A 13,202-nucleotide genomic window follows, 5' to 3' on the forward strand; every position below is an offset into this window, starting at 1 on the left:
AGCATGTAAACCAGGGTTCGAAACCCAGCAGAGTCAGTTCCTCACACTGACTTTGCGCACCATGCAAATACTCTTGCTGCTTCAGTCAAGCTAGCACTGTGTCATGTTCCCTTTCTTCTACACACACTTTTCTCTGTCCCAGACTGTATAACTGGAGTTTCTGCCTGCTAGTAAGAAGGTTAGGAAAAGAGTGAACCAGATCAGTTCAGGCGCAGATTAAAAGGAAAATAAAATAATTACCGGTAATAAAAAAAAAAGCACAAAACGAATTCACATATCATTCTAAATTATAAAAAACAGTTAAAACCTATACAAGATTTTCCCAATAATTCTATGAAATAATATAAAGTAAAGTCAGTGCTAAAATAAAAAATATTGAAATAAATATAATACGTTAAAAAAAATAATTAAGTTAGGATAACCATCAAATACAGTGTAGAGTTCTTCTTACTAGTCCTTTGCAATATTTCCACTTCAATGAAACATTAAAGGTTGTACCCATAAAAAGTATCAATCAGAATGAGTAAAACAATAAATTACAGATTAAATGGCATTTGAATTTTTCATACACGTTGAAAAACATTTGTGCACTGTGTGATAACTAAAACCACCCTCAGGATTTTTCTGTAACCATCAAACAAGAAACTATAGTATTTGGGGCATTCTTCGGGTTATTTAAGGGGTCTGAGGAACCCCTTATGTATATTAATCACATGCTTATATTTAATAGTTGATTAATTGTTTACTGCGTTATTCATTCAGAGCACATTTTGTCAGATATTCAGCAATGAATTTTAGGACTAGGAGGACCTGTTTCTAGGAGAACCTGTTTAAAAATGGAATTTGAAGCACATTCTTATAAAATTCAGAGTTATTCCCTTAGGCTATTGCTAAGAACTTTTACATCCTGAAGCAGGTGTCTTACCTGTCAATCAAGCCATGTGACATATTCTTTGTGGTTGGAGAAGTGTATAAATAAGAAGTGATTTCAGACAAGGTTTACTCCTCTCTTGGCTGATCTTTCCTCTAAGATGAAGTTCTACATCTGCCTGACCTTGATGATGCTGGATGTTGCTGCAGGTAACCTTTTTTCCTTTGCTTCTCATCCCATTTCCAGATGCACCTTCCCCTGCTGTCCCCCTATTCTTTTACCAGCATAATGATCCCTAAACTCAGAATTCCCATTATTTCAACAGGAACTCTCACTTTCCAAATTGAATGTTAGGTAAACTTTCCTTATAATTTACAAATACAGATTTGTGAGTTATTATGCATTAATTAAAAGGACACTCCTGGCCCAATACAACTTTATTGCATTTGGTAGGTTTTGGCCTCGTTAATATGCTGTATATTTTGCATGCTCACATCTTTATAAATTTTGCACAAAAAGCACACCCTCTTGACATAAAGCACCCCTATACTCCCAAACTCTAAGTGTCCACTATTAGCAGGTGTGAATGATACCTGTGTGATGAAATTAGGAACTGCTGGGCTTCCTTAATGCACACAATATAATGAAAAGCTCCACTCGTATAAAAATTCCTCATACAATAGAGTCCAGATTATTTCTCAATCAATTGCTGCTAAAGAGCTCTCCACAATACTTTCTTATGTGGAATATATGCCTGTGACAAACGCTCCCTCCCACGAACGTTTGCCTTGAACTCCTGGAAGAGTGTGGCACATTGCTCTAGAACCACGTGTGCGGACAGTCAGAAGTTGGCCCTGGTGGCGTTTCCCCTACACTGCATGGATCGGAGCGCTGATCTTAGGTGTAAAAATCCAAGGGCAGAGTATAGAATATTTGATACCCTACTAACCTCAACCTATGAGGAAAGAGATTTAGGAGTAATTATTTCAGATGACTTAAAGCTAGGCAGACAATGTAACAGAGCAGCAGGAAATGCTAGCAGAGGGGTAGGCAACCTTTTAGCAGCACTGTGCCGAAATAAGATTGTGATTTTTAAATTGAGGTGTGTGTATGTTGCCGTATTCTGCTTGTGTTATTTATTATTATTAATTTATTTATTATGTATTTGTGCGTTTATGAGCTATTATTTTGTATATGTTCATGAGTAGTTTTTGGTATCATGTCCCTATGAATATAAGCTGTGTATGGGGGCTGCTTGTGGAATTGTGTGTGTGTGTGTGTGTGGATGTAAATGTCACATAGTGTGTTTGGTGGTGTGAGTATGTGCGGGGCCTTTTGGGGTATAGTATGTAAGAGCCTGCATGTGGGGTTGTTTGCATGTATGTGGATTGTTAGTTGTGTTGTGTTTGTGCAGATTGTGTGTATGTTTGTGTGTGGGCTGTTCGTATTATTTGTATGAGGGGAGGGTTATTGTGCATTTCTGTGTATATCTAGCAATGTGGGTGGGTTCCCTTGAGTCCAGTGGGGACCATGAAGCCCAGGTACAGGTCAAGGACAGGAGCTGCAACAGCAGCTGCAGGCTGCTGTACTCCAGTGTGGATTCCCATTCACAAGTGCTGCAATGCATAAATTGAGGATGTTCCTTCACCACCTTTTCGTATTAGCAGATATCTGAAGTTTCAATGGGACTTCTGATGGGCCAGACCCTGTTTGACTCTGGTAGCCTCGAGTGCCGTGCAAAGGCACCCTTTAAATTAGAGGGGCAAGGTTTAAAAATAATTTCAGGAAGTATTACTTGCATAAAATAGCCTACTAGCTGAAATGGTAGAGGTTAACACAGTGAAGGAGTTTAATCATGCATGGGATAGGCATAAGGCTATCCTAGATATAAGATAAGGCCAGGGACTAATGAAAGTATTTCGAAAATTGGGCAGACTAGATGGGCCAAATGGTTCTTATCTGCTAACACATTCAATGTTTCTATTTGGACAACTTGGGCGCTCCGATCAGGGCTGTTCAGGGATGTAGGATGTGAAGAAACTACACCTTTTGTTTCGTTAACTTTAATTTTTCTCGTTAGGTAGATAAAACTACCGAACACTGACCACCCCCCTGGCTCATTAACTACAAAGCAAACTGCAGATTAAGGGCTCTCCCTGAGTGGCCACTGTTCATATGGCCGAACGACACATGTTGGAGAAAACGGTGACCATATTGCCACACAAAAAGAGGCAGCAGGACTTGGTCGTCAAGTGTCTGGAACTAAAATCGGACACTTGACTTCCCGAACGCCGGTCAACTTTGCAAACTCCTGCTTCTTTTCACCAACCAGCCAGTAGAGCGCTATTCAGTAGTTTTTTTTCCACGAACTAGGAGAACAAATGCTACCCATGAGCCAGGGGAAATGTTTGTGGATTTGTTCGGTTTTAAAACGCCCCGAAATAGACCGATCACTGCCTTTGAAACTTTGGAACTGTTTTAGGCATAAGATTTCATGTGCGATTGGTCAAATTATGACTCCCATGGAAATCCCAAACCCCTGAACTGATCTGGGTGATTTTTGGATATGTTGGTCCCCCAGATCGGGGCTATCGAGGGATGTGACTGTTGTGGGGTTTCTATGTGTTTTGGGGGTACTTTTGGGGTGTTATTAAAATGTATGTTTTTTGTGCATGGAGATAATTGAGTTTAGTACAGTTCCTGACTCAATTATCTCACAGGCACAGGGGAGGGATTATCTTGTTTTGTGTGGGAGTGTCCTGAATCTGAGAGCCAATGTAGTTACTCAAAGGTCCAGTGGTGAATGCCCCTGAAATATGTCACAGTAAACCACTTCCATATAAACCGGCCATAAATTCACTCCTGTTGTACCTTTCATCTAGTTTAGGCTGATGTTTGGGTAGATAAATGTAGATAAATGTACGGGTAGATAAGTGTTTGGGTAGATAAATGTACCGGTGATTGCTTGGGGAAGTTACTGGGATACTGCATTTTCTTCTGTTAAACATCCAAATCAACACTCGAACTGCAAGCTATAATAACTCAGCCTTTAGCAGTTCGGGAGGAACCGAAAGCAAATGGGTATCTGAAATACCAGCATTCCTACCATAGGACATGTGGTCTTATTGTGTATTTTTATTATGTTTTGGGATACTTTTATGTTTTTGTGTTTGGCTCTCTGTTCCTAGGACATAATAGGCTTACCGGTCGTTAATTAAATTATCTCCCAGGCACAGATATCTCTAGGAGGGGCTTGCATTGAATGAAGTCCTCATACAGAAGGTCTGTATATAAATTGTGTGCCTTGCCTGAATAAACCAAATCCTTTTCACCCTTCACTCAGTCTCGACTAGTATTTGGGTGGACCAGCTATACAGCTATACTCTATGCAGGAGGGCTTAATCACTTGAAGCTGTATTCCCCCACCCTGTTTCAGGGTGGGAAGCAACAGCGAGACCCCAGACAAACTGCAGTGGCTCGGGGATGGAGCACTGCTGGTGTCCTGGTCCTGATAGTTAAGGAGCGTGTTTGGCGGAGCTACCCAGTCGGGGTACCAGGCAGTCCGCCACAATGCCTCTTAGAGGGCTCCACTAAAGTCCTTCATTATTAACTAGATTTGGCACCTTTGTATATTCCACTCTGACAATTAAGTGCAACGCAGTTATGGGTGGGCATAATTGCATACTAACATCACAATCTACGCGTTTCATCCTTCAAAGAACTTTATCAAGGCGGTACAAAAATATAATTTAACAGTTTTGTCATGTTCCTTCCAATCAAAGTCCAAAATTTGCGCATACATCAAGAAACTAGTTCTGATGATTACGTTAATTTATGCTTCGAAGTCAGCTAGCAAACTATCATAGTAAATATCACAGATCGTTTTACCGAATTCCATTTTAACAGTCACGGTAATTTAATTTCCAAACATATATTTCTAACCTCCAATAATCCCCTCATATACATTATATTTAGAAAAAAAATACATATAATTTATAAAGAAATAATAATGTGTGTGTGTGTGTGTGTGTGTGTGTCTAGAGCGTTTACCAGTTTTCTGGAAGGCAAAAATCCAAGCAATCACATAACGGCAATTAGATGGAAAAGCAATAATTAAATTGAAACATTTTGGTAAAAGTTTGATAAATATCCCTCAACCTAAACACTCACAGCTCTTTCTGTTTATACCCAGGCCTGCAGTGTACTCTGGTTCCTGGAAAACTGAAGCAGATAGATGCTGGAGCCGGACAAATTTATGGGGTCAACGATGCCGATGACATATTCCGTTTGAATGGTAATACCTGGGTACAGGTTCCAGGAAAACTGATACATGTCAGTGTGGGTCCATCTGGTGTTTGGGGTGCAAACAGACAAAATGGCATCTTCAAGATTCAAGATGGCACCTGGGTGCAGGTAGCAGGTAAGAGTATACTGATATATAAAATATAACCCCTTAAGGATGGAAGCAATTGTACAGATTCTGATCAAAAACAAAATGTAAACAAAAGCCCAGAATTAGAGCTATATGTCTGTTCAACCATAATTCAGCTCTTTCATTTTAATTAAGTGTACCCACACTTATTACATATCATTTTGTTCAAGAGAAACATGGCTTTAATTTCACATCATCTATTCATATATGAAACATAATTAAGAAAAAACTCTGAAAAGTGTGATATATTAAGATTTCTTTTTTAGTTCTGCATGGCATTTTAACTGTGAATATCATAATACTGTTACATTTTATGGCAATAAAATACACATATTTATATTCAGAGATGTCTCACAGGTACAGCAGTACCCCCCATGTTCAGGTTTGCAGTGTTTTGGAAAGTTACAGGGACAAAATTAAGGCAGATTGAGTTTGCCAGATTGGTTTGTGGGGCCTATGTTGTCTTTGAGATCATATGGCAGCCCAGAAATGAGAATTACCCACATCATGGCATACCATTTGAAAAGGTAGACAACCCACAGTATTCAGTATGTGGTATGGCTAGTCTTTTTTTTTTTTTTTTTTTTTAGAAGCCACTTGGTCACAAACACTGGTCAAAGTTGGCATTCATATTTGTTTGTTTGTGAAAAATGCAAAACAAAAAAAAAAATATGAGCGCTACGTTTGGCCAGCCAGTGTTTGTGACTAAGTAGTTACAAAAACAGACTGGACATACCCCATTTGAAATACCTTGGGTCATCTGCTTTTCAAATGGTATTCCAGTATTCCATCATGGGGGTAATTCTCATTCCTGGGCTACCATACACTCTCAAAGGCAACATAACTAATCTGGGAAATACTTGGGAGACTTCCACATATATATGAAAAAATAAATATATATTATATATTGGAAGGCGGGGCCTGAAGTTGTGGGAGGGGCTATTTCCCTTTAAAAGGGACTCCCCCTCCTACCTAACTTACCTACTGGGCGAGACGTACGTTTGGTGATTGGTCAGACGAACTGACTACTGCTGGGGACTCATACTGCTGAACGCCTACAAGAGAACAGGAGCACACACTGGAAGGCTCCTCTGGATCCCCACCGGTCGGAACTCAGGCTGTCGGCCTAGCTGCCGTCCAGAACGAACGGCTGTTTACCGCGCTTAACAGCGAGTACAGATGAGTACACTGTACACCGTCTGTATCGTTTACTAGGGATCAAGCATACCACCGGGTCTCCAGCATTGCACCGTACCCCCTGTCCCCCCACAGTATCGCCAGGGGCACGGAGAGCACCTACAGGTCTGCCCCCCTCCCCTCCAATAATGGGGGCGCTGGTATTTCACATACCGGCTTCGCTGGCTCCCCCCCCACCCCCTCCAACAATGGGGGCACTGGAATTTTACATACCGGCTTCGCCGGCTCTCCCCCAACAACATGGCACTGGGACTTCACATACCGGCTTCACCAGCTTCCCCCCCTCCAACAACAGGGCACTGGGACTTCACATACCGGCGGCTCCCCACCCCATGCACAGCTGAGATGGGTAGCCACTCACCGGATCGGAGTCCTGCTAGCCACGCGCTCCCTCCTCAGCCGTGGCAACATGTATAACTAAATGTGCACATGTTTTCTTTGCGGGTATATCTACTGAATAGCAATTTATTTTATTTTTTTCAATTTTCATGTGGAGTCTTCCTTTAAATGAAGAGAGTTATAAAGGGCAGAGTGTGGTAACTTGAAACAAACCAATACACAAGCCTGTGTTTTATATTATAAATACACATTTTGTCTGTAGTGTGAAAACGATATACCAACTTGATGAAAATGAGCAAAGTACTGATATAAAACATCTGTACTGTGTCAAGAATCCCCAATCCAATTTAGTCCATTATCTTTAGTGTTGAAAAAATGTATCATTCTGAACCTTTGCTTTCTTCTCCTTCATATTTTTTAAGTTTCCCTTGAGTATTTTGCGTGTAAGATCCTGAACAGAATGGTCTTTCTGTGTGGTATGGTGTCCAACTGGCATGCAGTAATTATCTTCTTCATGGTGTGTTCTAGAGTGTCTGTGTGTGTGTTCATTTCTATAATTATTTGATAGATGATTTCACCAATGTAACATCCCTGGTCACAGTTCCTGTATTCAGTCATGTATAGAACATCTCTTGATGAAGAGGAGAACGATTCCGTCATGTTATATGTTTTACTGTTGTGAGTGGCCATGTGATTTGTGCAGATTTGCTGACACCATTTGCAGTGTGGTTTGTTTCAGGGCATGCAGGGTGTTACCCTTTTAATATTACTAAAACTTCAATCCAGGAAGTGTACAAATGAACCAATTATCATTAATCATGTTATCTGCTGCTGTTTTTTCATAGGAGCCCTTAAACAGGTGGATGCAGGGGGTAATGTATTTCTAGGAGGTGTGAACAACGCTGATAACATTTATTGCCTAAGCCAGGATCTCACTCTTTCCAAGGGGACATCTCTCCCTTTCATACAACTTGATGGAAGATTAAAGTATTATAGCTGTGGTCGTTATAGTTGCTGGGGAGTGAACAGCAACAATGATATATTTTATCGTCTGAACGTGAGTCCAAATGATTGCAAAGGCAGTGAATGGAGACAGGTGGATGGGAACATGATTATGGTGGAAGTTGCCACAGATGGATCAGTGTATGGAATCAACACCATTGGCAACGTTTACAAAAGGTAAATCATTTAGTAGCAATAATGAAATAGGGAATATATACATTAAATATAATTATGTATCAATTAGTGAACTAAGTCCCCCAAGTACCTATGGATTAATTCCATTCAGGAGCTTAAATTCATTTTAAAAAAAATGTAACATATATTAACAAAATCGGAAATTCATTTGTTTTTCAAGCATAGATTAAAAAACAAACAAACAAAAAACATCATCAATGTATATTCATAGCTAGATACAAATTTGTTCATTGTATTCTGGACGTATCAGGATTGGTTGTAGGTTTAGTGTGTCACCTAAAAGGTAATCCAGGCATGATGGAGTAGGAGTCTAGACAAGGAAAATTATAATTAATAATTGTACCTGTCTTTTCCCCACAGAAACGGAGTTTCTTTTTCAAACCCAGGTGGGACTGAGTGGTCTCTGTTGAATGTATATGGTCCCTTTAAGCATGTCTCATATGATAGCGGATTGCTATGGCTTCTTAATTCAGAGGGAAATATCTTCAAATGTGACATCAACGATTATGCATAAGCATCAATTAACACCTTTCTACTACTATCACTGAAGTAAATCCTCTGTGAGTCCATCTTCGTTGTGAACTTTTAGTAGCAGTGATGAGATATGTGTCTGCTTTGGTGTGTGCGGGTTCTCAAATAAAACTATTGTAAAACTTTTATAATGTCTATGATTTTCAAATAATCAGTAGAACATTGCTATCAATAAATGTAAAAAAAAAAAAATCAGCATCAATAAAATGTATGAGAACAATTTTTGTACACACACACATGAAAAAGCAAGAAATTTGTCACCAAACAGTCATTAACCTAAAACATTAAAGGAACACTATAGGGTCAGGAACACAAACATGTATTCCTGACCCTATAGTGAAAACCCACAATTTAGGTGGCTTGTCCCCCCCCCCTTAGACCCTTCAGAAAAGTCACCTTATTTTCAGCTCTCCACGGGTCCGCCAGCACTGGTGACATCATCAGAATTGCAGGCAATTGGTCAATTATCTAAAAATAAAAAAATGCCATTGGTGAGCAGTTAGAAATGCAATTGGAGAAAATTCTCTCCCTTCAGTAACAGCACGTTCCTAAAGGGGTGTTTGTTATCTACATGGTCTGTAGATTAGTGTGATATCAATATGTAGCTGCCAGTGCTTTATCAGAGATCTATATGTTTCCATTCCTCACTGCAGTGGATATGCTAACTCAAATGTTAGTATCTTGCAAATGTTAAATTGGGATTAAGGGCAATGGTAGGCTACATTCCACTCCAGATATTGTGGACTATATCTCCTATAATCAGGGCTGTTCCTAGGGTCACTGACGCTTAGGTGCAATATTATTTTTGGCGTCACCATGTGGGCGTGGTTATATTGCTAACTCCTCCCCTTCAAACATAACCCTTTTTCCCACTTCCATTTCCTATGGTAATTACTCTAACTCCTTGGGCCCTCCAACTTTACCAGGTTGCATGCCACCCACTTCCTGCAGTGCCAGTTTTGCACTCAAAAAGCTTATCAGTGCCATCTTTGTGCCCAGCTTCCCAGTGGCATCTGTCCCCAAACAGCTACTTGTGTCTCAAAATAGCTAATCAGATCAATCTTTGTCTAGGCATAACTAAACAGTATCACCTTTGTGCCCAAATAGCTTATCAGTGGCAAGGGCAGGTCCAGAACCTAATCTCAGGTTTTAGGGGTTGTAGTATGTGACATGGGGTTGTAGTGGGGGACAGGGGGAGAAGTGGGGCTTGCGGGCTTGCACGCATAACCACTTCCTCCCTGTGGCACCGTCCGTGATTGTAACGGTGCTTCCTGTACCTTATTTGGGTATCTCCGCCAACGTATGCTCCTAAGCACTCCACCAGACACCATCAGCACCGCAGTCCCCACGTCCAGCGTTACAGCTTGGCTGAGAACTCACCATCCTCCATCCACACTGGACCCAAGACCAGGATCCAGCTTCCAGTGAGCAAGAGAGCATAACAGAGCTTAGTGATTATAATCCCAGGGGAGTATAGTGATATAGAAATCCCCAGGGTAGATGCATCCTTTTCCCCCACACATGAGATGAGGCACAATGTTGAGGGTAAAACAGGAACTTAATTTTAATGGAGGCACACTGGTCTTTTATGCAAGGTTCCCAACAAAGGTGACGCCCAGGTGGACCTTGTTGGGCACAGGCACGCAAAGTGTACAAGCCAATAAAAACAATGTGACAATGAATGACACTCCCACATACAGCACACAAACCCACCCCTCTGCCTGTGATATACTTAAGGCAGATAAGGCATTAATGTAATTGTCCCCAAGCATAAAAAACACATATTTTACAAAGTCTCATACGTGCCTCAAAAATACAACATATCCCCATAAAACACATCCCCTGATAGCCCTGATCTGGATGAACAACATCCAAAAATCACCCAGATCAGAGCAGGGGTTCAGGAAATTCACTGACCGCATGCATGGTTTCATGCCCAAAATAGTTCCAGAGCATTAGGCTGTGCGGCCAGTCTATTTTAAACAATTGAAGTGCTGTTCGAATTACTGAATGAAATGGTGAATGAACATAGTCAATGTGTGTCGTTTGTTCGTGGGCTTCGACTCACCGAACACTGTTCGACTCCCATTCAAATTGCCAAAGTTCCCAGGTAACTTTTCAGCGTTGTTCGTGCCGTCGCGTGTCTGATTTAAGTTCCATGAACTCAACAACAAAACACCGCTGAACACGTTCGACCAAATAAGATGGCCGACGCCACGTGTTCAAATGTTGAATGTCAGCCACTTCGACTACTTCGACTGTAGCCGAAGTGCCACTTTGAAAGTTCAAATCTGTTCCAGTATAAGTCCAAGAGGCAGAAACAGTAACCCCCAGTTAACCACAGGGCCATAGTCCCAGGGTAGGAGGCTGGCAAACAAGCCCATCCAAAAAACAGTGGTGAGGTCACTTTTACCACAGTGATGATGTTCGGTAAGTCTGATGAGCATGTGCTTTCAACTATAAAAAACAAAATAACATTATAGACATCCATTGCGTACACATGCAACAGTATTGTTCAACATGTTGTAGAGACACTGATCGTGTTTGCGCTAATGGATATAATTTGAAATCATCACTCGGCAGACTCACTGATGGAATGTGGATAAGAAGCCAACTGGCCCAATTTATTGAATTTTTTTTTATTTTTATTTTTATTGACCTCATATCTAAAGGTGAAAATTCAAATGGATGTATTGACATCAGTGGTGGACCTCACAATCTGTACACCTAAGCAGATATGGAATACTAAAATGTATGAATTGAATTAAAAATGCATATACAGTAAATAAAATACATGGAACATGAGACATTGTTCTAAATTTGTGTTATTTACAAAGAAAGGGAGGATAAATTATTATCCTGTGGTAAACCTTTTAAAACTCATAGTTCTTCTATTTTGATGATTGCACGTACTACAATTTAACAACACATTTAAAAAAAAATGTTTAATTGGTCCATTAATTCTTACTTTTGGTTTACGTGTGGGAAGAACACTTGGAGCTAAAATCATTTTTAAATAATCAATTTTTTTATATATGAATTTGTTGTTTTTTTGGATTAAATATTTTTAAAAAATTGATCTCTTTTAAAATTGGACAATGTTACATAAATGACTTTCAATCTTATTTGCCTTGTTGTTATACTTGGTTAAAAAGGCAAAATTGTAGTTATTATAACTATTTTCTATTTTATTTTTTTTTATTTAAAGAACTCCTCCCTTTCAAAATTCTCAATTTCTTCCTGAGTGTTTAATAACAAATAGGGCCAGACTAGGAATGCAGAGCAGCCAGGGCCGGATTAACATAAGGCCTGATGGAGCTGCAGGCCCAGGCACATGGAATAGGCCCATTAAAAAAAAATAAATACTTTTTTCTTTTTTTTTTACACACTACTCTTAGGTTTGCCACCTGACTGGTATTTTAAGGCACAGCCTGTATTTGAGGCTGCCTGGCAGTGATGGTATTACAGTAATACCGGCAATACAAATGCAAATATTTTTCTCAGAGATTACTTTTCTCAGAGATTACTCTGCAATACCAGCACCGGCCAGTAGGGGTCACTGTGTATGGAGAGAGACAGGGATAGGAAGTTACAGCATATCCCTCCCTGCCTCTCTCTACTCACTGATACGCAGGGGAGCAGCTACACAGCACAGAGCATTCAGACAGCAGCTCCCAGCCTGCAGAGACAGACTACAGCTCAGGGAAGTAAGGGATAAGGGAAAGGTATCAGGGAGACATGGGGACACTGAGACACTAGGGGACACATGGTAACACTGAGACACTAGGGGACATTGGGAGAAGTGACACTAAGACACATGGGGACACTGAGACACATTGGGACACTGAAACACTAGGGGACACTGTGAGAAATGGGACACTGAGACACATGGGGACACTGAAACACTAGGGGACACTGTGAGAAATGGGGACACTAAGACACACGGGGACGCTGTGAGACATAGGTAGACACATGGGGACACTGAGACACTAGGGACACAGTGTTTCCATGTCTCCCAGTGTCCCCATGCCTCCACGCCAGTGTCCCTAGTGTCTCAGTGTCCCCATGGCTCCCAGGGTCTTCATGCCTCCCAGCCAGTGTCCCAGTATCCCCATTGCTCCCAGTGTCCCCAAATATCTGTGCCCCCATATGTCTGTGTCCCCATGTCTCCCAGTGTCCCTATGTCTCCCAGCCAGTGTCTGTGTCCCCATGTCTCCCAGTGTCCCTAGTGTCCCCATGTCTCCCAGTGTCTGTGTCCCCATATCTCTGTGCCCCCATGTCTCCCAGTGTCTGCGTCCCCATGTCTCTATGTCCCTAGTGTCTGTGACCCCATTTCTCCCAGTGTCCCCAAATGTCTGTGTCTCCATGTCTCCAAGTGCCCTCATGTCTCCCAGTGTCCCCAAGTGTCTCAGTGTCCCCGTGTCTCTGTGTCCCCATGTCTCTGTGTCCCCTAGTATCCTAGTGACACGGGACACACTGAGACATGGGGACACTGGGAGAAATGGGGACACAGACACTGGAAGACTAGGGGACTGGGCGACATGAGGACACTGACAATATGAGGCATAGGGACACTGATGCCAGGCTGGCCTTCCAATTCTTTAGACAGACATACACCCTTTTTGGGCATGTTCA

The 13,202-nt window shown here is 41.3% G+C and overlaps 1 protein-coding gene across 1 annotated transcript; it reads left to right on the forward strand.

The window, feature by feature from the left end:
* Positions 1-1,004: 1,004 nt before the first annotated feature.
* On the forward strand, positions 1,005-8,580 carry LOC134577288 (fish-egg lectin-like). Its single transcript, XM_063435981.1, has 4 exons — positions 1,005-1,080; positions 5,064-5,291; positions 7,685-8,018; positions 8,397-8,580. Exons 1-4 carry the CDS (start codon positions 1,032-1,034, stop codon positions 8,548-8,550), a joined length of 765 nt encoding a protein of 254 aa, XP_063292051.1. The 5' UTR covers positions 1,005-1,031; the 3' UTR covers positions 8,551-8,580.
* The last annotated feature ends 4,622 nt before the right edge of the window (positions 8,581-13,202 follow it).

The sequence above is a fragment of the Pelobates fuscus genome, chromosome 11 (assembly GCF_036172605.1).
Source record: "Pelobates fuscus isolate aPelFus1 chromosome 11, aPelFus1.pri, whole genome shotgun sequence".
NCBI lineage: Eukaryota > Metazoa > Chordata > Amphibia > Anura > Pelobatidae > Pelobates > Pelobates fuscus.

What these genes read in the sequence shown, in the direction of transcription:
- LOC134577288 (XM_063435981.1), top strand. Translation starts at nt 1,032, where the DNA reads ATGAAGTTCTACATCTGCCTGACCTTGATGATGCTGGATGTTGCTGCA. An exon ending in CACCTGGGTGCAGGTAGCAG is followed by an intron (nt 5,292 to 7,684) that starts GTAAGAGTATAC and finishes GTTTTTTCATAG; the next exon opens with GAGCCCTTAAACAGGTGGAT. An exon ending in ATTGGCAACGTTTACAAAAG is followed by an intron (nt 8,019 to 8,396) that starts GTAAATCATTTA and finishes TTTTCCCCACAG; the next exon opens with AAACGGAGTTTCTTTTTCAA.